Source organism: Acomys minous (genome assembly GCF_964271855.1).
Source record: "Acomys minous genome assembly, chromosome: 9".
Taxonomy (NCBI): Eukaryota; Metazoa; Chordata; class Mammalia; order Rodentia; family Muridae; genus Acomys; species Acomys minous.
The window spans coordinates 37953215-37981008 of record NC_140490.1 but is presented as its reverse complement, the minus strand read 5'-3'; the positions used below and the strand labels follow the sequence as shown (position 1 = coordinate 37981008).

The 27794-nt window shown below is 46.6% G+C and overlaps 1 protein-coding gene across 2 annotated transcripts in view; it reads right to left on the bottom strand.

Annotated features, from left to right (window-relative positions):
• The window catches only part of SPOCK1 (SPARC (osteonectin), cwcv and kazal like domains proteoglycan 1), a 462088-nt gene that overhangs the window by 68659 nt on the left and 365635 nt on the right, over positions 1–27794 (bottom strand). For both annotated transcript variants that reach the window (XM_084793963.1, XM_084793962.1), the window contains exon 6: positions 13299–13413. In XM_084793963.1, coding sequence (XP_084650089.1) covers positions 13299–13413 — 115 coding nt within the window. The remainder of the gene's footprint in view (positions 1–13298; positions 13414–27794) is intronic.

Sequence of the window (27794 nt, the reverse complement as noted above, 5' to 3'; positions counted from 1 at the left end):
AATACCTTTCAGAATCAGCTGTTTTCATAATTGCTTCCCTGAATTCATTCCATCCTTATACTTATGTCTCAAGATAAACCCAATCATTTTGCTTTATTGATAAGGAACAGAGTCTCAGAGAGGTCAAGCAACTTGTTTCAAATCACACAGCTATTGTCCTAGAACTAACTTCAATTCCACAACTGCCTAAGGCTGCAGCCCACACCATATCTAGACTATAACAGAGCATCTCCCCAGGTCCCACTTGTGCAACTGAGGGGCAAATAATGAGAAAGAAATGTCCATGCATTTTCCTGAAACCTGAACATGTGCAAAGGCTTTAAGCAGTCAAGGGGAGAGAAACCTTCTGCTTCCATCGAAATCTGAGAGTAAAATGTTCACTTATGGCTAGTTCAGTGACCAAGTGAGGAAAGCGACCAAAGACTTAAGATGACAACATGAACTAGAAGACGGAGAACAAACCAAACAACAGGCGGTGTCCAGTGACCACAGAACAATTAAACCTGGCAAGTACAAAGCTGCTACCTTTAACCTGTATTCTATGTATTAAAATATTACTCTCATTAAACACATGCCAGATACATTACAAAGTAATACTCACATTTGATTACTTTAATATAAATAACAGCCCCAAATAACAGGCCCATGTTGGCATCTGTTTCAGAGGCAAAACCAAGTATCTATTGTGCATCCAATGGCATGTGTATTGCCTATAGGCACAAGTATTGCCTACATCTCAAAGTCAGTTTTCATGTCCCCACCACATATTATGAAGCCAGACTGTAGAGGCCACAATGGAAGTAGGTCAAAATTCTAGCAAAGTTCTCAGAAAGTAATAAAAAATCTCATGGGATGCAGGACTCATAAGCACAACTCCATAAAGAGATGTTAGCTGCTCAGCACCAGATAACTGTAACCTTGGGACACAGGTTAGTCTGGATGCATTACTGATTATCCTCTGTAGACAATGCTTGTGGTCCCTCTGAAGGGAGACATGGTACTGGGCCCAGGCACAGAAGGAGCACTTGATGAAGGCTGGATGCTGGATGATGGATGGGTAGGAGGATGAAAACACATTACTTCTACCAGCTGACTCAACCACCGACCTCAATTCTGAGAAACAAAGAGAAAACAGTGTTTGGAGTTTTGCCTTAAACTTGACATTTTAAAAAGAGACCAAGCAAGGTATGTGAAGAAACAGGTCACTATGGCTTTAGGTCACTGTATTTTTCCTGAAAATGCAGGCTTCCTATTGGGCATAGTGTTAATCAGGTTTGACCACAACCATGTTACAATGCAGAAATGTGTAGAATCCCTATGCTAGAAATGGCCTACTCAGGTGATCTTGCAATCACCAGATCCTCCCACTCCTCTGCCTAGAAATGTGTGGTGTTCTCACAAGAGCACAACAGAACTTCAAACACCATGTACTATCCCAAAGAGTGGCCTGCTTTTGCTACCAAGGCAAAATCTGAAACAGGTACAGGGAGGGGGCAGACCTGTCTACGCTGGCCATGGATGTGAAGGGGCCTCTGGCTCCAATCAGAGGAGCCACTAAAACACACATCGCATGGACAGCCAGACCAAGGTCAAGCCCCAAGTGATGTGCTCAGAGAATTCAGAAATGAGCATCCTTGATTGAGGGGGATCTGACTTAACCCAAAGACCTGCTCACCTACAGGGTTCTCAAATAAGTGTGCTTAAATGAGGACATAGATGTTGTTGTGGGATTTGGAGGGAGGGAATAGGGGATTATAAGATGACATTCATCCCAAGAAAGAAACGCTTGCTTTATTTAAAAAAAAAAAAAAAAAAAAAAAAAGCACCTATGTATTCCATTAGTGAATTCATCCCACAGGTAACTAGAAACAACCTGATCTAATCCACTGTGCTGGGAATGTGTACACAGGCAAGGGTGGTGTGTGGGGAAAGCTGGGGCTGTGGATCTAAGAGGAGAGAACAGACTGGCAGGTGTGAGCCACAGATAATACATGGCAAACAAAGGGACCCACAGAAGTCACCACTGATATGGAGGCTGAGGTTCAGGCCTATGGGTAGTACAAATGCCAGGTCCTTCGTGGAGGCTGGGGTACAGATGCAAAGCCTACAAGGAAAGCTGGGGTGAGATGCTAGCTCCTCTCTGTTTCTGTACTGGAGCTCCAAAAACTCCCTCAGTAAGCCCAGCCTAGAACCAATGCATGCTTAGATTTGAAGAGAGACAGGCACCTGGAGCCAGCCCTGTTTGGCCTCAAAAACCCCTTAAAATAATAGTTTCACAGCCCTATAAAAATGACATTTTCCTCTTTCTTTAAGCTTAGCTTAAACCACTTTTGAGACAATTCTGCCGTACTGGCCCTGTGCTCTGGACATGATTGGTCTTCTAATCAAATGCCCACCAGCACTAAATTTCTGGTCTTTGACATCCAACATTTAAATTTGTTTTCACAGAATCAGCACTCCATGCCTGTGTGACTTCTGGGGCTGGGGCTGCACTCACACCCCACTTCGAGATGAGCCCAGAGGGCATAGTCAGTTGCCAGCCTCACTCTGCCTCCGCAAACAATCTGGAAGCAAGCGACCATAGGTGACTCAAGCAGACAGAGCACAGGCGGGCCACGTGGGCACTCACATTCTCTGGGCTGGAGGAAAGGAAAAAGATGCTGACACCAAGATACCGTCCTAGGAGCCCCAGGCTGATGCCCAACAGGAGAGCTAGATAGCTCTTCACAGGACCTTCCACAAGGTAAAAGGCATGGAAAATGAAAAGAAAGATGTCTCCCCCACCATGCCTGTGATTGCTCTATGGGCTTCTGGAAAGCAGGGGTGGAACCTTCTGTTCCCCTCACCCGACCTGCCATGGTCCTGCCTCCCTACTGCCAGAACTCTGCCTCACACAGCTCCCTGGCCAGTTCTGAAGTTACTTCTGCTTCTAGGTCGTGAAATCTTCAAGCAGAACATCCACATTTTCTTGCTATAAGACTCTTCATACAGAAGAGCCACTGGGAGTGAGCCATGGGACCAGGAGAAGAATTCCATCATCATGGTTGGGACGTGACTCTCTGAGCCATGTTCTGTCCAGACTGGAACCATCCATGTTGCTGTTTGGTGTTGGTTTTGCCTGTAGTCCTAATGGATCTGGGTATCTCTCACTGTATATTTAGGGAAATAGTGAGCCCGGACCTTGTCTGCCCTTGTTATATGTTCTTGAGGTGGAATAAGCAAAGTGGTACCCCTGCCGCCTTCACATACAGTCAAAGTGTCATCCCTGCCCACTACATGACCAACCCAAGTGTCATCCCTGCCCACTTAGTACCAAACAGCCATTTGGGCATGACCATGTTTGTACTGATGACAAGGTGCAGACAGAGAACAGAGAGCGGCGGGGCATACTGATGATCCAACACACAGGCAGAGGATGCTAATATTACACTCATGGTGATGACAATATATAGGTAAAGGACAATGACATCATACTTATGGGTGTCATACTGAAGATGATGACAATACACAGGCAGAGGGCAGTGATGTCATATTGATGGTGATATCAGGTAGCAGACAATGGCATCTTTCTGATGACTGACACTTAAGCAGAGGGTGCTGCTGTCATATTAAAGATAATGTGTTCAATTTTTAAACTTCATGACATACATACTTAGGTTAAGCAATCATGTCTTATAAAGAATGTTCAACTTGTTTTTTTTTAAAAGAATGTTATATTAGCATTTAATCTACAACAAAGAACAGTCATACTCCTATTACTCTAAAGTTTAATAATTAAAAAATATTTTTAAAAAGTAAAAAAAAAAAAAAGATAATGTGGTCCAGGGTAAGGAGGGTGATGGCATGCTGTGGCTGCCAGTTGAGGAACTGTTGTATTTTGTCACATTTATAGGTAAAATATAGCTCACTTAATCTCATCTGCCAAAAGTGGGCCTGTACCTTTCTTCATGGCCCACTGTGCCAAAGACCTAGCTCCCAGCTCTACTAATGGCACCCAGGAAATGGGCAGCATTTGCTAAGCAACCCACTTGGTGGTGTAGCAGCCACATGCCTTCCTACGATTCTAATTTCAATTTATTTCTTATTGTGCAGTGCTATCTTTTTCACAGCAGCAGATAGCCGAGCCACGGAAGAACAGTTGACTTCAGGACAGATTACAAATGAATTTTTATCTTCAAGGAGCTGGGTCGGAAACTTGAGCCTATCAGAAAAGCACACTGTGGTGGGGATAACAAGCTCATGCCAGTGTTTTGATAAACTTCAGAGAGCTATGCACACGTGCTGAAAGACAGAGGAGAAAACGAGTGAGGCTAGGAAGTCTCTCGCCTTGGAAAAGTCCCGTCTGTGAGGAAGGGCTCATAGCCTCTGAATACCGAAAGCACAGTAAGTTGTTTTCAACATGCATAGATATGTATGTTGTTCAGGTATGTGGGCATGTATATGTATGGGCGTGCATGTGCACAAAAATGATGCATGTGAATAAGGATGTGGGGGCAAGCATGTGAATGGGCTGCGTGGGCATGAACATATGTGGGCAAGGGTATGGACATGCACATACATGCATGCGTTTGGGCTGTCATATGTGGACCTTTTTCATTTCCTAAATTAAGCCTGGCATTTGTAGACATCTGAAATACGTTAAGAACACAGTCCCATAAAAGACTTAACACGCTGCTCTATCATCTATTATCCATACAAACCTCAAATTTTCTCATCAGCAATAGAAATAACATCATTTGCTAGAAGAATTGAGCAGATAAACACAATTCTCATATCTAGCACTTAACACAGGCTATCCTGTGTTACAATAAAGCACCATTTTAAACATTGAAATTGATGGTACACAAACACACACATATACACACACATTAACACATGTGCACACATACATTCACGCACATACACACATTCATACACATACATACATACATAGATATACGCACATGCACACACATACATACACTTATGCACACACACAGCAGATCACTTTAAAGCAGAAGAAGTAGGTTCATGCAATATTTGACAGTTCTTGAGCCTCTAGCCTACCCGCCTCTGTGGAACTCCCATTCTGGTTAGGCAAGACAACGCGCAGAACAGACAGCAAATGGAATCTACTAGAGAGTGATAGATGCTGTGGTGAAAAATCAAGTAGAGAAAGAAAAAAAATGAACTGGAGAAAAGTGGCTAAGAAAGTGACATCTGTTAAAGGTGGAAAGAGACAGAGGGCAGCCTGAGAAAGACAGGGTTGAGGGTGTGGTTATGTGAAGTGCACATCTGGAGGATGATAGAGGCCTGTGACCTTGCAGCAAGGTGGCCGGAAGCAGGTGGCAGGGACATAAATCAGCTCGTGTAGGGCTTTGCCCACCACCAAGATGTCTTTAGTTTTCAATTAATCTGAACAAGATGAGCAATCAGTTGTTGGTGTGTCCTGGCCAGCCGTAGTATACAATCACTCACACGTTACAGATCAGCCAGGCTGCTGTGTTCAGAGAAGACATCGGCCCCGGGAGACCAATTTGAAGTGATTAAAATAAAACCCGAGGATGCCCTAAGCCTCTATCAGTCATAGCAGCAGTGGTGGAAAGAGGTATATTTAAAATGTCAGTAGAAGTTGTGCAATGTGCAATGTGAGATGTGAGATGCGAGAAGAGCAGAGGGAATCCTACTGTTGCCAGTGGAAACGCAGAGCGAATGAACTAAGGTGGCACAGGAGGAAGGGGTTTGCCATGGGACGTATCATACTCGCTGTGCTTCTGGGAATCCATGTGCAGATGCTGAGCAGCCAGTGTGTTCTAGGTAAGAGCAAAGGCAGGGTAGCTGTGGTTCACTGGTAGGAACACAGGGAGAAACATATATCCATACAGGGACACAAGAGAGATCTGTGATTATGTAAGAAAACATTCATGATGCACAAAAGTCAGGATACAAGACACCCCGATTTGACTAAAGCTTAATACACAGAGTGCATACATGTGCATATATAAACATACACATCATATAAATGTATACATTCACACTCTATATGTGTGTGTATGCATGTGTGTATATATGTATATATATGGAGGCATTTTCAGAAGCAAATAAGATTGGGGTAATTAACATGTTATTCATAGCATTTAGATTTTTACATGATTGTACATTACTGTGTAATTCTTTTTTAAGTATTTATTTTATTTCTATGTGTGCTTTTATGTCTGTGTGTTGAGTGCATGCATTTGCATGCAGGTGCCAATGGAGGCAAGAAGAGGGCGCTGGAGTTCCAGACCTTGTGAGCCACCTAACACGTGCTGGGAACCATAACCAGGCCCTCTGGAAAAGCAGGAAACACTCTATGGCTGTGACATCTCTCCAGCCCAGGGATGTAATGTGTACTTAAGAGCACATGTTGAACAAATTATCAAAGCCTTTATTTTCTAGAGCATGCTTCCATCCCCTCCTCTGAACCCCACTTGTGCCTCAACTTACCCCTCTTTCTCTTTCACCCCCAGCTTTCTCTGATCAGTGAATGTCAAATAGGCATTAGGGAGGCCAGGGGAATCTTTCCCAGATTTGCTCCCACAAAACAAGAAAAAGCAGAGACCAAGGCCAAATCCAGGACTTACCTCAAAGACCTGATTAAGGAATTTAAATTCTTTAGACAGTTGCCAATTTAATTCTCAAGGTTTTTTCTTTCCTTTCTTTTCTTTTTTTAATAATGACATTTAGAGTAACTGGTTCCTGAAATTTAAACGCTCCTTTGTACATTTAATTTCTGACCATAGTGTGGAACAGAATAATAAGCAATGCAAGCTGAACATATGGGGAAAGGTTACTGTAAACTGCTTTTAAATCCCAAGTTTGCAAGCCGGGGGCCTTCACCCTGTTACACCACAGGCGTTAAGGGCAAGCATTCTTTCCAGGGTTCAAAAAACAATCTCCATGCTTCTAGAACGATGGTTCTCAACCTTCCGGATGTTGCGTCCTTTACTATAGTTCCTCATGTTGTGGTGACCCCCAACTATAAGATTATTTTGTTGCTACTTCATAACTGTAATTTTGCTACTGTTGTGGATAATAATGTAAATATCTGTGCTTTCCGATGCTCTTAGGTGACCCCTGTGAAAGGGTCATTTGAACCCCAAAGGGCCACAACCCACAGGTTGAAAACTGATGTTCTGGGACCCTAGGCTGCAGGGGTTTTCTTTAAGGAGTTTTCCATAGAGCCACTACAGCAAGAGAAACTCCACTCTGTCTCTTTTGCACCGTCTCCTGTTCCCACTTAAACACATTTCCTCAGCTCCACTTGTGATAAGAAATGGAATTAGACAACTGCCTGTCAACCCAAGACCCCTCCCCCACCCCCCAGAACTCATCTCGTGGGTGGAAAACACCATTTGAGAAAAGACAATCACTGTAGATGACTTTCCTACTGTTGGAAACAGCTCAGCTGGAGGGAAGTTGCTCTTCCCCTGCAGCAAGCCCTGCTGCCAGATGCTGCAGTTCCCCTGCTCCCAGAGCCCAGCATGCCCCACCTCACCCCCTTCACCCCCCCCACCTCCAGCACATGTCAGGCCCCCAGTGAGTGCCCTCTAGCCGTCCCCACCATTTCCCAGGGTCTCTTCTCCAAAGCCTGGGCTGAGCCTACAGAAGGAGGTGGAGCTGTTCCTCATGAACAGCAGGCTCTCTCCACTCCTGCTCCAGAGAGAACAGAGGAGGACACTGCTGTGACATGCCATTCAAAGCTTACTGGTTATAAGGGTTCAATGACATTGTCTGCCTTGTGGTTGACACTGTATGAGTCAGCGGATGATTTCAGACCCAAGGGAGACTCCCAGCACACAGAGTCTTGCCTCATTCAGGCAGGAGAGCTGACTGTGACCCAAGGCTGTAAAGAGAGACCTGAGGTACAGTGACCTAGTTGTCTAAGTCTAGACAAGTCCCTCCTTCAGGGGCCTCCAAGGTTTTCCTCTGGGAACTAGGGAGATGGATCACTGGATAGAGCTTGCTGTGTAAAGCTTGGCGCCCTGAGTTCAGATCCTCCAAACCTACATCAAGGCTAGTGCTAGAGTTTGCATCCGAAATCCCAGCATTGGGAAGTAGGGCAGAGACAGGTATAACCTAAGGGTTTGCTGCCCAGCCAATGCAGCCATTTCAGGGAGCTTCAGAGTCAAACAAATTTGTCTCAAACAAATAAGATGGAGGAGCAATTGAGGACGATGCCTGAAATCAACTTCTGGCCTCTACTCAAGCACGTGTGCACCTGCACACTCACCCACTCGCACACATTTATAAGCACATGCGCAGTTCACTGCTTGTCAGTTTTATCTACTGTAGATGTGAACATGGAGATGGGGGCCCATGCACATGGCCTTTGCTTCCCAAAACATGGATGCCGCAGACATCAGGTGACATATGACAGCAGTAACTGAGACCCTTTCTAACCTGGAACTGACAGCTATGCAGAGTTCTCCCCTACAATGGAAAGCAGCATACCTCTTTGGATGAATGATGCCCACGCAAGGCTGCCCATCTTGGGGTGGGGGGGTGCCTGTGCTGGAGACTGGTGGTGAGGTAGGCTGGGAGGGCTCAGATTTAGAGCAGGAGGCAGACCCACTGGGTAACCCAAACATGCATCTAGAGCCCTGGCTTGGAGACTACTGCTATCTCTTTAGATTTTCTCCACTGCGAGGAATCATGCACCTAGCACTAAAGACTCTCCTACATCTCCTCTGAGGGCTGACGAGAGGTCAGCTGCAATACCCGCAGCGAAGACGTGACGTTTGGTCTAAGGGACTTCCTGGCCATCCAGTTATTAGTCTTGACAAATACCAGACACTAAACTTAGGCTTAAAACGTTTCCAGAACCTCCTCCCTCTTTTTAATCTTTGTGCTTGAGATCAAACCCTAGGCCTAGATACAGCAAGCAGGTGCTTTGCTACTGAGCTCCACACCCGGCCTCCCTGTTCTTTCCTTTGAACATTTCTCTTTCCTTTGGTTTCTGTTGTTTTGTTGAACAATCATTGGTTTATAATTTTGAGGCTGCCCTGGCTTTATGAGACAAGAGAGGTCACTTGTCCGTGATCATGCGGTCACTGAGAAATGTAGTAAGAAGTATTCAGAGGTATTAAACAATGACTTGGTGCCCCCCTACCAGCTCTTCAGGGGTCCCATCACAGGAAAGTTTCCAGATAAGCAAAAAGAGCAAAAACACAACCGCTGGGTTTTGACTTCAATAAAGGGCTGCAGGATATACGAGAAACTTCCAGTTTACAGGTTAGCTACATCTTACCTCAAAAACACCAAAACCAGGACAAACATGGGAGCTCTTAAATTAAGAGGGACCAAGTGGACATGTCCCCCTGCTCCCCCACACCTGTGCCCAATACTGACCAGCACTAGGGCCCCAAGCAGTGAGACTCTGGGATGAAGAAAGAGAAGAGTGGACTGCATATCCAAGACTGATGCTCGTGGGTCACGCTCTGCTGCCCACCTTGGACCCAGTTCTTGCTCTGGGTTGGGAAGAGGCAATCCTGAAAACCAAGATAGTGGGAGAGCCCCTACAGGGACAAAGATATGTGGTTTGTCCCCAGTGTGAAGGTCAGTGTGAGGCAAGAATATGCAAATGTCCTCTGCACAGAGTGGACAAGGCTGAGAAGGTCCACAGAGAGGCATGCAGTTCTTTATCATGGCCTTCCTGATGGCAGAACACCACCAAAGAGAGCCACCTTGTCTTATCTGCATCCTTGAACAGGGCCATGGACCCAGTAAACACAAATCCATTTGCCAGAAGAGAGAGGATTCCATATGCCATTAATCTACATGGTGCATAAGGGTCATGGATGCAACCTATGATAGCTCTCGCTGGGTCTGATGGGAACAAACATTGGTCACAAACTAACTGAAGATGGCAAGAACTCCACATGGGTGGGTAAGTGCCAAAGAATGATAAGCCATGTCAGGCAGTGTCCCCTCCCACATCTCAGTTCATAAGCCCCGCCCCTCTCACTCTTACTTCTATAGTTCAGAGTCAAGGCTTGCTTACTTGAATGTACCTGGCAGTGGCCCCAGTATGTTATTTATCAGAAGACTTAGAAGCTCAAAAGACCAGTAGTGTTGAAAATAGATCATTAGCAACACCCCTTAATAGCGTAGCCACATCTAGGACACACTAGTGTTTGTGAGACCATAGGATGTCATTTCTGCAAGAATGAAGAGTGCTCCTACCTTGGGTCATAGCCACAAAATGCTTTAGATAGAGGCAAAGACTTCCTGTGGATGCCACATCTACTGCCTATTGCTTCTGATGGGCACCATGATGGGTAGCAGAAGGAGGCTCCGGCTCAGTCTTCCTTTTCTGCCCCTTCACTGCAGTTCAGGTACCAGAGGAGAGCTGCCTTTCACTTCTGACTTCCTAATGACAACCATCCTTTCTCTTTCTTCCACCTGCAATAACCTCAGCCAGGCTCTTGTTGGCCGTATATGTCACCCTGAGAGCTTCATGAAAAGAGCCATCACTCAAGGAAAAAGAGCATCTTTCCTTGATCAAACTCACACAGGTAAAGCATCATTAATGCACTGTGGTGACCCTAAGGAACCATCAACGCCCTTGTCACCTGTATATACTGGTATCTGTTGAGGAGACACCAATTAAATCCATATCAAGCCATTAAACATTCTACCTTAGAAGGGGGTTTTACTCTCCTCTGTTAGGACTATGTTGGATGCAGTAACAGAGCTCACCATCTGGTCTTCAGTCTTGCTATAGGCACTGGTTTCTGCTGCACCTCACGCTTAAATGAAACTTCCGACAAAACTCGGAGCTTAGAAATGCGATGGTTAGCATAGGAGGCCAGACTCCGAATCCCAGAGAAAGAGTTTTCCCCAATTGTGAGCTACTAAAGGTACCAGGAATATGCGGGGCTTTCAATGTGATATTTCTTAGACAACTTCTGGAGGCATTCCAGGCCAGGGGCAACGTTTTGAGGGTGAAATAGGCACATCATCTGAAAGGCACTGGTGTGGGCATGCGATGTTGGTCATTTGGGGATACTGTTGGTATTATTTTGTAATGTTCCCTTGTCTGCTATGCTAAGATGAACTTCGTACTTTTCTGAACTGTCTCTCACCAAAGACAAGCTTTCGCAAATGTCTTGAAAGCTTTGTAAACAACAAGCTCATCCTTACCGACCTTTCGGAATGCAAGCGTGGCACTTTTTATCCCCGAGTCTTTCTATGTTTAATAGCGATGAATAGGTTTGTGAAGAATTTGTTTGACTTTACACCAGTGATGACACAGCCAAAGCTATACCTGGATGGACGTGCTTAAGAAAGCCCCCCTGTCATCAGGAATGAAGGCCATTATAAAGAATATAGGTTTTCTTCATTGCAGAGATGACAAGGTCTCCCAGGAAATGGGGCTGTATTACTTCAATATGAGGAGTGTGGAAACCTTAGCATATCTGGTGGCCCTTGAGAGGCAATGTGTTCACCTCACCTATGGATTCCACAGGGAAAACAACAGAGGGCTTCTTGGTTTAGTGCCCTTCCCTCAGAATAGAGGAGCAAGTAAAAGAAATACACAGTCAATCTAGAATGGAATCCAGAATAATACCATGGGGTCTAGATTAACATGGGCTACCTCAACTTCCTAATAAGACGCCAGCAATCTTTAGGTAGGATTCTCATAACTATTTGTTAAGGGGAAAGGATGATTCCCAGGCAGAGACAGGAAGGACTTAGTTTGTTGGAATGCTCTCCAGAGCTTAAGAAAACAAAAGCCCCAAGTCATCATCAACAACAACAACAACAAAACACAAAACAGCAACAACAACAACAACAAAAACAACACCAGCCACAAAAATCTAGAGCAGGCACAGTGTCCACCACATGTGACCAGTCTGTGGGCTTCCGTAAGTAAGTGGAAACCGCTCTTACTGTGTGCTATGTCTGACCTCAGGCCCCAGCTGGGCATGATTTTTGCCTGATACAGCCTGACTGGCATCTTAGGGTCTCAGGCAAAGGAAGAGACACTCAAGCCACACCACCCTGAGACAGCCCTCCAGGAGCGCCCTCTAACCCACTGAAGGAGCACCCCAGCCTTCCAGTGTGGGCCTTGCTCGTGAATCCTCCCATGCTACTGCTTGGCATATGATCACCTGTTCTCGCTTCTTAAGCTAACTTTTCTGGCTGGGCCTTTTGTGCACATCCTCTACGTTCTTTTATCAGTGAGATCGAAGACCTAGACTGAAAAGGGCCTGACCTCCACAGCTGACCTCGTTCATACCTACAACTTTAACTCCCCGTGGCCTTAGGTTTTTCTCTCCAAAGTACAATGAAGTATTATACATTCTACCTAAGTTTTCTTAGTGCAACCATATAAATAAATTGGCCTCGAGTGCAGTGAGATCGGCTGCTGTGAAATCAGGAGTGACCTCTGTTGATTACTTATGATCTATATTGCTCTTTTGAGCTAGACCCACCGAGGAGCCTGTAATGTTTCTGAGATGAAACTGCCCATACTTGGACTTGAAGTCTTCATTTACTCGCCCTTGCCCACATGGCCAGTAGAAATGATACTTACTGTCTCTAGCCTTGATCATTCCCTTAGTCATAGGAAGCTTCGTGAGCTGGGAAACGTGAATTCACATACATGCTTTTTTGTGAAACAGCCAATCACAGCTAAGAACACTCAGTGCCACTGAAGGCAAATCTAAACTTGGATTTCTGAAAGGGGCAGTGGCCAAGAGGTCATGTTGTTTCTCCATTAGAAAGCATCCCAAGAAGCCCTAGTAGCCTCTACACTCTCAACCCTGGACTGGAAGCAGCAGTCCCCCAGGGGTGGTCCCTTTCATCTGTCCCTTGGCTTTATGCCCTGCTCCAGTAGAATGCATTTGATGAAGAAATGCTTGGGGGTGAAAGCTCTCCTGGGCCACAGGATTTCTGCAATTTCTGTGATGTTTAGTCTTGAGAGGTTCAAAGGATTCCAGAGTTTACAGTTGAAGAAAGATAAACCCAAGGGCAGACTGTAGATGATGAAAACCTGCCCCTCCCATGCCAGAGCTAAACTACCATCTAAAAGAGGCCAGCACACACTTGCTCCAACAGATCTCTGTTAAATGCGTCTCTGCGTTTCGTTTTCTCTTTAAAGGTAGAAAGCGATTCAGCTCAGAGTCCCTAGCCAAGCTGGGGAGCATACTTGCTAAGTAAGCACATATTCCCTACATGGGCCTGGACAGCTCTGTTGCAAGCTTGGCTCCAGGCAAGTAAGACAGACCTGACCATGCAAGCCTGCCCTGCCCTCTGAACCCTCATCCACTCACCGTTCTTTTCTGCCTTGGGCTTCGGCGGCTCAGGCTCAGGCAGACATGGACAGGGCCCATCGCAGAGGGAGCTCAGGCTTTTGCCTGTAGAACAAGCATGGAATTCCAACTTGCACTGCAAGAGAGGGACAGGACAGATCATCAGAACACGGTGAGTGCAGACCGATGCTCAGCTTTCCAGGAGCAGCTGGTCTCCTTGCTTTAAAAGAAGAAAGACAGAGAAGAGAGAGAGGCCTCTCCTGTTAACAGTCTGGCTTTTAGAACACTAATGGGATTGGCCTTTCATGTTTTCCCAAATGTTCCAGAAAACTTCCAAAACATAGCAAAAGAACTGAAAAGGAGATTTTAATTAACTGTAGGCTCAACTGTCATCATTTATAAAACACGATGATTATCTGAAAGTTAATGCATGTGGAGCTCTATATGACCCATGAAGCTCTCCCATGGCTCCCCAGAGGCTTCTCAGCTAACCCTCCCACACAGAGCAAGTGCTTGAGAGCATTCTGGGTAACCTGCTTTCTCATTACTGTGACAGATGCCCATTGCAAACAACTTCAGAGGAGGAAGATTTGATTTGCTCATAGCCTCAGCCCATCCAGGTGGGGGCACTGTGGTGGAATTGTTGGCATTATTGTGGTGAACAGGAAGCAGGGAAGAGGAGAACCCAGAACAGGACATAAGACATAGACTGCAAGGACATCTCTCAACTGGATTACTTCCTTCAGCTAGCTTTCATTTCTCTCAACTCTCCAAAAATAGCATCATCACTTGGAGACCAAACATTCAATACATAAGCCTATGAGGGATATTCCATATGCGAGCCTGTGAGGGACATTCCACTTTCAAATCAAAGCAAAGTTCAGGCAGCTCTTTTCCAAGTCTGGATGGCATGTCTGAGGTGCTCTGCCTGCATCTTCCCTTGGGAGTAATGTGCAATGAAAACTTGTGTCCCCTGTCTGGAGCTGACCTTACACTGGTATTTTGTGGCTGGAGCCCTCCTACAACAAGCTTGGGAGATAACGGGAGTGTCTACCTAAGTCTGGGACTCGGTGTCAGAAGTTCACAAGCTACAGCCTCCTCTCATCTTTTGTCAGTAACAATTGTAGCCTTTGGGTCCCTTTCTCCTAACTTAACATTTAAGTCTCAAGGGACTGAACACACAAATAGGAGAGTGGGAAGGTATTTCCACGTGTTTTAGACCACAGCAGTCTTATTACTTGTATATTATGGAAAGAGAAATTGAAGCTCTTTGAGGTTACACAACTCATAAAAGACCTTAGCACTCAGTCAAATGCACTCAGTCTGACTTCAGAGCCGAGCCCTTAAGGGTCCTGAGATAGTTTCTGTCACGTGATCAAAGGTTCAGAGCCCTGAAGTACATGGTGCAGCTGAATCTGCACCTTTGCCTTTGGTCCAGATGCATTATCTGAGTTTCCTCCCTTTCTGTCTGTCAAATTCTCAGGATCAAGGTCTGCATATAATCAGTCTCCTGCCCAGGGCCTGGGAACCTGGTGGAGGTTCAAAGGAAGGAGAGATAGACAGAACTGACTGCAAACCTACACAGCATGCGGCTCTTATCAGACACCGTGGAGAATCTTATAAAAGAAAGGGAAGGGCAAATCCAGTCCTTGCCTTAGAAAACACAAGTCATCCTATGAGGAGCCACCAAAGTTTGCAAGCAACTTGCTAGAAAACAGGTGGACAGACATGGGCTCACTGTGAAAAAATGAGATGTTCAGTCTCCAGGCTAACTACAAACCCAGGCAAATAGCACTTTAAAGCCGGTTCTAAGGGTCTCATAATTTTTGGGTGTGACCCAAGCTGTTGCAGATCCAAGGGACAATGGCAGAGCTTACAGAAGGAGCAGGCTCCCTCTGATCCAAAGCTCCTTTCTATACATGATCCTCAAATGCCTAGCATGTGACCAGTGTGGTCATTGGAGTCAGGGGCATTTTGTGAAATGAAGCCAGGCCCGGGGCCTCAAACATCACTTGCCCCAACTTTGGAGTAAATTAAAGTGCATTTATCTAAAGCCATGTGGACAGGACTATGTGGTGAGACCAGAGCAAAATGACCAGGAGGGGCTGAAGGAAAGCTGAAGGTCACTGTGTCAACTTTCTCTTCAAATAGCGCTGTGCCCCAGTTTGATTTATGTTGCTGCGATAAACACTAACGCCTGGCAGCCTGGCTCACAGCTTACAGCCCATCATAAAGGGGAGTCAAGGCAGCAAGCCAGAGGCCAGAACTGAAGCAGGGGCCATGGAGGAACACCGCTTAGTAGCTTGCTCCCCATGGCTCACTCAGCCAGCTTTCTTAAAGGAAATCGAGGGCTACCTGCCCAGAGGTGCACCACTCAAACTGGACTGGACACTCCTGCATCAACCATGAATCAAGAAAATGCTGCACAGACATGCGCACAGGCCAGTCTGATGGGGGCAGTACCTCCCTTAAAGTTCTCTCTTCCCAGGTGGGTCTAGCTTTGTCAAGTTGATAGAAACTAAGCCACACACACAGTATGTGCACCTGCAGTGGAGGTCACCACAGCCAGCGGCATCCTCCTCCTCTTCCTCTTCCTCTTCCTCTTCCTCCCTCTCCCTCTTAGGTTGGCTCTCTGTAATAACCCTTGTTTTCATATTGGAGGCTTACAAACTAGTTTTGGAAGAGACTTTCTAAATCTTATTTAGGCAAAATTTTTATTTTATGTATAAATTTATTTTATAGAGTTCACATTATCACCTGAATTCTTCATAAGGCCTTCTCATATTACTGCTGTAACTGCCTGCTTATGCCTGTTACAGACTCAAATATTTTCCCTCACCCAACCTCACCCTTCTTGAGGGGGGATCTATACGCTCCCCATGCCCTGACCTCAGTGCTGACCTTCCCTGCCCCATGGTCCCAGGACTGCCCTGTGACCAACCCTGAGAGATGGATGGATCAGCAGCAATAGTGAAGGTTCCAGCATCTTATCTGCGCTTCCCATCAAGCTTTGTGGACGTCACATGCCACTGTTGTAAGCCTCCATGTGTGTGAGTGTGTTGTGCATGTGTGTGTCTGTCTGTATAACTGTGTGTGCATGTGTGTTTGTGTGTGTCTGTCTGTATAACTGTGTGTGCATGTGTGTTTGTGTGTGTCTGTCTGTATGTGCATGTGTTTGTGTGTCTGTCTGAATATCTGTGTGTGTCTCTGTGTATCTGTCTGTTTGTGTGTATGTCTCTCTGTATATCTGTCCGTGTGTGTGCGTGTTCGTGTGTGTGTGTGTGTGTGTGTAAACCAGCTGGCATCCTTCTAGACCACAGAAAACCTCACTTTCTATCTTATCTCTGACACGATGTAACCCACAATGAGCCTGACACATAGTAGGTATTCAAGAAACAGAAGAATAAGCAAACTGCAGGAAGAAGAGTAGTACTGTGTACTCCCCAAATCACAGCCCTGGGCTCCTCCCAGGAGCTTCCCAGCCTGCCAACAGGAGAAGGTAGGACACTGCTACTCCACCTCACCCCACACTCTACTCATGTCCGCTCTGAGGCCTCCACGGCCAGCGCCTGTCCCTCAGCCTCACGCTCACCCCAGGCGACTGACAAGAGTCAGCCTACTCCACCTGCCTCTCAGCAGCCAAACACCATTTCCTGTGTGGTCCTGCGCGATCCACGTTCCCCTGGCAACAGTCTGAAGAGACCACTGCCCTCTCTGTATCCCAGACAGGAGCCCCTGAGAAAGCTGTACTGGAAAACATGTAATGTGTAAACGAAGCTCAAACGGCTCTAGTTCTCGGGCCAGTGCACGGCTCAGCAGTTCGGCTTACTCGATGTTCTTCTAGACGACCTGGGTTCACTTCCCAGCACCCACATAGCACTTCACAACCTTCTTTAACTCTAGTTCCAGGGCACCCAGTGCCCTCTTCTGGCTTCTGTGGGCACCAGATAGTCTTATGCTACATATGTCTACATGCGGGCAAAACATACACATAAAATTGTAAAAATTAAATGGTTGTAATCTCGTCGTTTTATTCGAACCTTTTAACTATTGTTTGAATTTAAAAATTCAGAACAGGCTAGACAGACAGACAGAGATAGTAAAACTTCATAATGTGTGTGTGTGTGTGTGTGTGTGTGTGTGTGTGTGTGACGAATGCTATCAAGCTAGGGGTGACCTCCCTAGCACGTTAGGGAACACAGGAGCTTCACAAAATGGGTAATATTTGTTTCACATTTTAATTTGGCTTTTTGTTTAAACTTGTTCCTGGATTTAACAACTCCTATAAGTAAAATACACATTTTTTAAAATGCATCTACCATTTTATAATGAAATGTGCAGGCTTCTCTGGAGGTATTAAGCAAGCTAGAACCACAGCACCCCCTGGAAAGGATGCTCACCTCTGGGGAGCCCTCGGGGAACATGCAGCTGAGGCTGTAGGGTGCTTTGAATGGGGGTACCGAATCGCCACTGGCCAGAGGTGTTCCTAGGGCCTGAGACTTGAGACTTGTTTTCTTCATGAGGCTCTTCCCTGACCCATCTCCTGAAGTAAACCTCCCAGATATAATACCCATCCTTCATCAGGACCAGGCTGTTGCCAGGGCAGAGACAACAGAGAGGCCTATGAAGTGATCTCCATGCCAGCCTTACCCAGAAGGGCTAGGTGACTCTCAGAGAGAAAGACTTTCTGCTGAGTGAGCTCCACAGCGCCAGTGGAACCTGATCACCAGGCAAATGCTCACTGTTCTCTTTTAAGCTTTAGGTCACAGGCCCCCAGGTGAACCCAGCTGACCTCACAGAGCCGACCGGACAGGGGAAACACATGTATTGGCTTGGGAATAATCACGAGGCAGGTATGCTGTGACCTCAATCTAGGCCTGCTAAGGAAATGGGAGCCAAGGGGGAATGAGGTTGCTGCAGAGCCTTTCTTCCCACTGCTCCCCACTAGAAACAGGTACATAGCCCAAAGGATGCTGGGCTTCCTCCAACTCAGCAGATGCAGCCATGGTTTATCCAGCTCCCAACTTAGTTGGAACAACAAAAAAAGAGGCACAGAGAAGTACGAGATTTCTCTTTGGGAAAGAGGTGGTAGAGAATGGGGTACAAGCGAAGGAAGGATTCTAGAAAGGAGATGTGGGGAAGGGAGATGAGCATCCTCCCAGCGTCACAGGGTATCGGGGGCTGAGAACCTTTCCTACGGTTTGTGCAAAAGCAGGAACTAAACCTGATGTAACTATGGATGTTGACTGCTGTGACATGAGGAATTGGCCAAGGGGCCTCCACCTGCTCGCTCTAGACCAGCCCTGTGGGGGGTGGGGGGGAGGGTCTAAGCAGTCAGAGCATGCTGGGCCAAGTTCAATTTTCACAGCATGGCAGTTAAAAACCAAGTAAAACTGGAAAAACACAGCATTACTTGCCTGTCACTTTAGAAAAAAAACTATTTGTTTTGAGGGTGTAAAACAGAGGAAACGGGTGTAAGGAAATCCTCTGGACTTGACAGCCTCTCAGCTCCTTACAGCGCACAATAGCCAAAGCGGAGGTCAACGTGGGAGTCCTCCATGAGGGGCTGAAGGACATCCATTGGGATAATGGTTGCCTTGGTACTTCTACAGGAAACCCAGTCCTCTAGCCCCACCCACTCCGGAAGAGGATCTAGCAGAGAAGACCCTCTGCTGCTGTCTGCAGTGAACCCCTAGTTGCCCCTGGAAACCATACACCTTCCGCTAGGGCCCATCTCCATCCCATGTGCAAGCTAGGTCCAAATGAGTTTCAGACCTGGGCTTTTCTAATAGTAGGGGCTTCACAGAGCCGGGCAAATGAAAACAGGTTCCCTGGGGCCAGAAGCCAGTATTATGGGTATCCTTATAAGGAACATGTGGACACAGAAGTAGCCAGGTAGGGACCGTGATGTGATGACATGCAGGAGAAGGCTGTCTCTAAGCCAAGGAACTCTGGCTTAGACACCCCCAATACACAGAGGGAGGGAGGGATGTAGGGAGGGAGGGAGGGAGGGAGGGAGGGAGAGAGGGAGGAAGGGAGGGAGGGAGAGGCAGGCAGGCATCAGAGACCAAAAGAACAGCCCCTCTGCTTTAGAACTAGCCAGCCATTGTTAGTTGTTTGATCTCAAACACCTGGCCTCCAGGGCTGTGTGAGGGGAACCCTGACATTCACACAGCTCAGTTTGTAGTTCTTTGCTGTGACAGCCAAGCTAACTGATACACTTTGCATCTAGTGTTTTAAGAAGAGACGGACTCCAAAACAAGGAGATGCTCTGGTTTAGAGTTAAAAATATAAATCTTTGTGCTAAGTTGGCTCAGGTCTATTGGAAAGATATAAGACAAACCAAACCAAACCAAACAAAACAAAACCAAACAAAACAAAACAAAACCAAACAAAATCACAGGACAGCAGTTTCTGGGTGTGAGAAACGAGCCATGTTGTGTCATTTGTGACTCATGTCCCACAATGGTGGATGGACAAATGAAAAAATTGAAGCCTTATATGTTGATTTTATGATAAAGTGGTTATATGAATAATTAGGTCTAACTCTGCAGAGGAAGTGAGTTGATAAACTAGGAAGTCAGGTAAGGTCATCTAAGCAGAGAGCAGCCTCCATATTCACACAAACAGAAATATAAATACAACCCTCCGAGGCTTCTGGACCCTTGACCTGCTGTAACTTAAGTGCCTTCCCCAAGCATCTAAGAAACAGAGAGGAAGCGCTGGGTAAATGGGGGGGGGGGGTGCTCAAGACACTGACCTACTTAAAAATACATGTGCTAGCAGGTTTCCCAGCCAATCCTTGCTTCCATTTTGCATAACACACCAATAAACTGGCACGAGTGAATGTTTCCTGCAAATGGCCAGTGCATCTTTCTCTCCTGTGATTTGTAAAGCAAAGCTAATAACTTCTCTTTGGTTCATTGATCATGAGGGTCTCCACACTCTCCGCCAGGCCTCGCATGCTTGGGGTATTATTTTTAACATTTTATTTAAATTGCTTTCTCCACTGTATTTCATCAACCTATCTTCTATTTTTAAACCAGACTGTTGACAGTTCGCAGTTGACAATTTTGTTCACAGTTGATGAATTCTGATTTGTTTTCATTCGCCCAAAATCATGTCACAGTAGAGGGAGGGAAATAATCCCCAGGCTTTGCTGGCTCTAATAATTGGGCGTGAAGTGAGTGAGCGGCTGCAGCCTGCAGCAGTCAGATGGGCCCTTCAGCCCTTCTCTCCAGCTGTGCTGGCCTCACCACTGGTCCTCAAGTGGCATCAGGTCCCTCCACCTCAGGGCCTTTGCACTATCCTTTGTAACTCTCTCCCCAGCTAGCTTTGTTTTTCCATCTAGTTCCCGATCATCCACTCAATATTCAGGACCCCTACACACACAATATTCTGTCTCCCCTCCCCTGCCATATAAACCCCATTGGAACAGTCCTTTGTCCTATTGGCCTAGAGCCAAGAACAGATGTCACATTAGTGGATTTTTACTACAAAAAGAGGAAGGCACACCTGCATGCATGTCTGGGAAGGTTCTGAATGGAGCCAAAAGTCCCTCCCTTCTTCTCCATCTGACTTCTTTCAGAGAGCCACCAGCCATACAAGCCCTGGGCCCTGACAGGAGTTTGACCATCTTTCTATCAGCTAGGGACGGTCTCATTTAAATACCTGACATTTGGCCCATTTGTGTACCAAGACTGGGTCTTGTCTGCATACCCACTCTTATGTCTTCTGCACATCTGTCTGTATACTCACTCTTGTGTCTTCTGAACACTGGTCTCTATACTCACTCATATCTTCCACACATTTGTTTATATACTCACTCTTATGTCTTCTGAACACTGGTCTCTATACTCACTCCTGTCTTTTGCACCCCTGTCTTATACTCACTCACATCTTCTGCACACCTGTCTTATACTCACTCACGTCTTCTGCACATCTGTCTTATACTCACTCGTGTCTTCTGCACATCTGTCTTATACTCACTCTTGTGTCTTCTGCACATCTATTTCTCATATAAGATTGAAGCGTTTCAAAGGGAGGAAGAACATTAAACTTTAAACCAAGCTGCTAAGAAAAGCCCTTCTTTTAAAAAAAAAAAAAGCCCTCCAATTTTAAAAGAAAGGTACAATTAGAAAGTGGCCATTTTTTGCAGTGCAAAATGTCTGTGGGAAAAATGAATGAAGACTAAGACATATACAAGGTTGTTAGCCTCCAAGTGTACCCCATAGAATGTTTAGTTATAACAGAGAAGAGAAGGTACATTCCCAGCAACATATGTGGCTGTCACATCTTAATAGGGAGACTAAGACACCAAGTCAATAGCATGATGGAACAGTCTGGCATGCATCTGCTGATATGCTTCCAAAAGAAAAGTGTAGTGGTTCTATAAAATGCTACAGCCAACTGGGGCTGGACAGATGGCCCAGTGGTTAAGAGCACTGCTGCTCAAGCAAAGGACCCAAGTTCAGTTCCCAGCACCCATGTTGGAAGGACCCTGCTGTTTGAGGTTGCAACTGTCCCAGTCCGGAAAGCTATTCTGAGCTTGCCCTTAGTTGGAGGACTCCCTCTCCCCAGCAGGGCCTCCTGCTCTTTGACTGACTTCATCTTGAGAGTCTTTAGACATAGATGCTCCTAACCATATTTGATATATGGCCTTTGACACAGCGCCCTACTTGCTCTCCTCTCCCTGTGCCTATAGAATAATTAGGTCCTATGTTTCCCATTCAAATGATAGGAGTGTGCTGCCAAATGCAAGTCAAGCATTTTTGAAGTACCTAATTCCAACCAATTATGTACACCTATTCTAGAGCCCCCTACCCATTCCCCAAAGACTGTAAAGCCCTTGCTCTCTCAGAATACAGTTGAACCAGCTCCCTGAAGTGGTTCCCAGAGTGGTCATTTTCCATCATGCTCATGGCCTTCCGAGCCCTGCACTTTGTCTTTTGTTCCTCCTGCCTTCGTGGGTTGATATCCAACAGCTCTCCACGAAAGAGGAGACCCACACACCCACATAACAACTCACAATCCATAACTCCAGTTCCAGGCGATCTGACTGATATGTTTCTTCTGATCTCTCCCTGCCCCGGGCACACACGTGGTTCACTTACATACATGCAGGGGAAATATATTCATACTCATAAAATAAATAAACCTAAAACTGTTTATTTTAAATACTGTAGCCACACAATTGCTGAACTTGAACCAAGTCAGGAGAAAACAAGACAAAAGTCCCAAACAGAGGATCTCTGACAAGACAGATGCCTAGAAAACCATACCTCACAGCAGGGTGGGCAGTCAAGGTCTGGATTAAAAGAAAGTGTGGCAAAACAAACATGATCAGTGAGCCTCCTTAGTGCTTAGGTAATAATCACACAAAGCTGTAGGAGACTTTTGGAGGGGAGCATCATGACTTTAATGTGAATGCATCATTAGGTGTTGCTCTGAAATCATTTCCCCATGAGTGCGATAGTAAATGCTTTCCAGGGTGGTTACGTAAAAGAACACCCCTACCATTTAACAGGGGTTACTCATCAGAATGTCTCTAAAGTGCTTCCAAATTCTTCAAGGGAAAGGATACAGCTACATATGGAAAACACAAAGGTGACGCTATTAACGGTTACCCTATGTTGGTGACGGTATACAGAGTTCAATCACTCTATGTTAAGCTCTTTCTATTCAACAGTTAGAGAATCAATAGCTTGGGAAGGAGTTTTAACTTACTTTGTCTAGTGGTTCCTGAAGACTCTTCCCAGAATCCAAGGTTACCTTCCCTAAGCACAGGCCACTTTAACCAGCAATCACAGTCCTTGCTCCTGTTCCCCAGCAGGGGGCGGGCTCTTTGTGAGCAATGACAGGATCCTGTTGGCTGAGACCTGGCTAATTCTTGAGGAAAAGAGCAGGTCGTCACTAAGTTGTTAAAGAAGCGATGGTTGAGGGTTTCCCTAGACACAAAATCTTTAATGGATGGAAGCAGGCAGGGCTCAGCTGGAGGCAAAATGTACCTGCATGAACCCACATATTTTAGACCTTAGGGGGTTCCCTTTCCCATCCCAAAGCTGGAAACTGAGGCTAGAAGACAGATGTCTGTGGTTTTCTCTCTTAAGAAACTTCCTCACCTCTCTCCCTCTTGGGTATCTCTCAATGACTTTGCAAACAAACCCTTTCAGTAAGGGAAAGGGCAAATTTCAGCAACTCATACACAAATTGTTTGCTTTCAGATGAAAAGCTGAATGAAGTTTCTGTAAATTGTTTATAACAAAGCCAGTTTGGGGTCCCACATGTGAAATACAAAGACAGATGCAAGACCCGGCGTGAAGGAGGTTTGAGGAAAAAAGGATGCTCTGCCCTCTACCCTAGCATGGGGGTGGGACATAGATACTTTAACAGGTTGCAATGCTAATCATCTCTCATAGTAAAAGGGGCTTGGAAAAAAAGATGCTTTGCTACCTCCCAACCTCTGACTCTGTTACAGCAGAGATACTGTAACAAGTTACAGCCACACACCCACAGTTCTCTTTGCCCTGTCCCACCCCCAAACTGCTGTTGCTGCCCAGAGATCTTTCCTGCCCAGTGTGCTCTCCCTCTCCCTAGACAGCCCCAGTTCTGACCTCTGCTTTTGGTTCCCAGTTTGTGGGGCTTCTTTTTGATGCTCGCTGCCAGTTTCTTCTTCGCTGTCTGTTCTGCCTGGAAACCTCTGTGGGCTGCAGATACTTCATAGTTCTAAATTTATATGGCATGTCTCCTCTATCTAGAATTTTTTTGGGGACAGAACAGATGAGGAAGAGCTTGAAGTTCCCGGGCCTGCTTCCTCTTGGTACCAAGAATAGCACACAAGCATGGCAAGGGCTTCATGGAAATGCCGAGCGAAGGAAGAAGCAGAAGAAAAGCTCATGTGAGCCAGGCACGGTGGCACACGCCTTTAACCCCAGCACTCAGGAAGCAGAGGTAGGAGCATCACTGTGAGTTCGAGGCCAGCCTGGTCTACAAAGCAAGTCCAGGACAGCCAGGGCTACACAGAGAAACATTGTTTCAAAAACAAACAAACAAAACAAAACAAAACAAAACAAAACAAAAAGGAAAGAGAAGCTCATGTACAGAGCTGGCTGGTCATGGATGCCTGCTTCAGCCATCAGTTAAGACCAGGGTGGGATCCCACAGCAGACTGATCAGGGCCAGGTTTTCTCCCAGCCCTAATGGACAAGCGCTCTAAGAAGAAACTTAACTGCCACAGAAATAAAGAAGATGGCAGCCCAGGGACAGATGCTATGAGATCAGTCAGGTCTATTTCAGCATTCTACTCCCCACTTGGCTCCATTTGCTCTCTTTCAGGCCCCTGCCTCTGGGTCCACAGTGACTCCCTACAGCCCCTACACCATCCTGGCATATCTGTATGCACGTCTGTGCCTGGAAGTAAGCAGCCAACTCCTTCCAGAGCCTGGCTACATTGTATTCTATGACTCCAAGACATCTATGATGGTCAGGGCTTTGGCAAAATCTTTAAAAGCATCAAGCCTTAATGAGGAGGCAGAAAAGAGAGATGTGAACATGGGGAAGTGACATCAGAATGATGAAAGGGAAAGTGGGCTCAGGGTCCCCGCTGGACAGCTGCAAGGAAGAAAAGGCCAGCGGCTGTCCTTGTGCTCACCTACCATGCCACATGAAGCAGCCCCAGCTTCTTGCTGGTGACTCGTACATTGACTCCGGTTGCTTACAGCAAACATAAGTTATAGAAATGAAGCTGGTCGGCCATAGACCTGGATCCCAAGATAAGAGTTCCAGCAACTACTGACATTGGAACTCAGTCTCCTCCCGAGGCAGAAGGTCCCACAGCTACTCTAGAGGAACAGATAAACTTTGATATTCCCTGGGAAAATCTCTGGGAAGAACATTTTTGGGAGTCTGCAATCCAGAGAAGCCCAGCCAGGGACTCAAAGTACAGTTGGGTTCCTAGGGCAAGGTCTCTGAAGTTGACTGGGGCCTGAAAGATGCTCCTAAAAAAAACTGTGCTTGCTGGTAGACCCTGATGATTGGCATATGTCTGTGCCTGGAGAAAGTGGGCTGACTGCAAACTCATTAATTACTCATCATCCCAGAAGCCACAGAAGGTTAAGAATAACACATCCATGTCACAAACAAGAGGGGCAAAGGCAGGAAAAGGGACACAAATAAGAAAGGAAGGCACAGGAAGAGAAGACACACTGGCTGCTCCTGAGGTAAGGAACAAAGAAAAGTGAGAAGAAATACAAAAGATGCTTACATAGGGAAGCAGGGAATGCCCAAGAGGTGCAAGAGACAGAATAGGAACTAGGACAACTATCTCTCACCTCTGGTGTGTGTGCATGTGTGTGTGCGTACATGCATGCATGTGGGGGGGTGTCAGGGGGTGGGGGAAGGAAGCTGGCGGGGAGTGTAATGGCCTGGCAGCTCCAGGAGAAAAGAAAGGCAATGTTCCGGGGTACCCACGATGCCTAAAATAAACTCCCTACCTCTATAAATGCCCTCAGAATTTCATCTCTTTCCTGCTTGTCCTAGTTTTGTGGTAGTGTAGAGGAAGTCCAGCGATGGGATGCTCCCAGCCTGCTGAGCCCTCATGGGTTTTTCCTGGGCTGCAGGGCAGTATCCTCCACAGGGAGATGTAGGGCAGGTTGAGGTGGGGCTGCGATGCTGGCAGGGTGCTGTTGTCTGCAGGGCTTTGTCTGTACCTCTTCCAGTGAGCCAGGAAGGGGATCTGACACCTTGAGCTCCAGGACATCACTAGAGGTGAGAATCAAAGCCATTTGCATAACCCTTCCAAGCCGCCTTCCTTATCACTAAATAAAGATAGCCCAGCCGCCTGCAGCCATCAAGAAGGCAGAATGGACAGCTAGCAGATGTCTAGTGCCTGCCAGGCAGCATCCCAGGCATGGGCAGACAATATAATTCATTCCTTTCATCTGTCTCCCACCAGCCCCACCTCCATCTTCTCCCTAAGCAGCTTCATGCCTGAGTGGTCTTTATAAAATGCAAATTTGTTTGAGACACCCATCCCAGCTCGCACCCATTCCCTGTTCCCCATCTCCTCAAATGAACTGCTTTTCAGCCTGGAGGGAAGACTGTTGGTGATGCCCACTTCCCACATCTACCTATCTGTCCCATTCAGGTCCCTTACAGTCAGCCTCCCTTTGGCGCTCTGCTTTATAATCCCCAGGAGACCTGTGGGAGGATCCCGAGCTCCAGACCCCGTGTCTGTCTGACTTTCTCATGTTCTGCATTTTCGTGCTGCTTTCTTACCCATGTTCTTATACATGGTTCTCCGTGAACTCGCCTTTGGGTTCACACATGGTCCTAGATGAAAATGTGAGGGCTAGACTGATGCGTGGGTAGATGGACAGGCAGATACTAACTGTATCTAACCGCAGATTGATCCCACTGTTGTCCTCTGTACTCGCCAATCAAACCGCCTGAGTTAACTCACTCCCCACCTCTTGACCCCAGGCTTGGGAACTCTGTGGCCCAGGTCAAAAACAATTTCAAGGCTTGAACACTCACTCCCTCCGCCCTACCCAACGTGAGGTGGGTTCCGAAATGTACAAGCCCTGAGTCAAAACCAGTCTTCCCTTTAAAGGTCTGTCACAGGCCCCTAACGGGAGAATTCAGGCTACATGAGGTGCCTATTAGCATACCAGAGCTAGTGCTCAGTACCTGTGGTTCCCTCAGCGAGCTTCTCACCCTGGCCCCTTTCCTAAACCTCTCCAGCCCCCAGGGACTTAGCTTCCCTTCCTCCAGCTTCTTTTTCCTATATAACCCTGCCATTTTGGCCACGGGCTCTCTTAGTTCTCTCGGCTCCACTCTTGGACCTCTCTCGGACGTCTCTGGGCTTCCTCTCTTCTCTTCCTCTCTCCCTCTCTCTCCTCTCATGGTCTGGGTCAGTCTACTGGCCACGTTTCCCCTGCTACTTTCTGTCCCTGCTCTGGCCTCTTCCAGATATCTCTGGTTGTGCTCCTCCCCACACCTACAATGAAAACATATCCAGCCACACTTTGGAAGCGCCAGGTCAACATTCGCATTCAGTCACCATCTGATCCTGACCGCCTCTGACAACAGGACCCTGGTGCATCAACATCCACCACATAGCCCCCTCCTCTGCCCCCGCTTTACCCCTGTGCTCCCCAGCAAGAAGTAGCAGTCCTCTTTTCCCATGCCAAGTCCTCCCTGCTTAGAGATTCTGTCTCACCATCCATCTCATGTGGGTCCCCTGGAGGCCACCCTCCCTCCCTCAGCTATACACAGTCCCATCCCTGCTCCTTTTGCTTCTTCCTGCACCCCCCCCCCATGTTTCTGCCCATGAGAACATAGCAGCGGGATTTCAGGGCTCTTCTGTGGTGTGTCTATGTTTCTCTCAGAATACAGATCCCCGTGTTCTAGTGTCTTTCACGATGCTGGCAGAAATGGCTTATAAAGTCTTCATGAATCATTGTTCGGACAGTTAATTATGAACCTGGTATTTGTGCTAAAACTGTACCTCTACTTTCT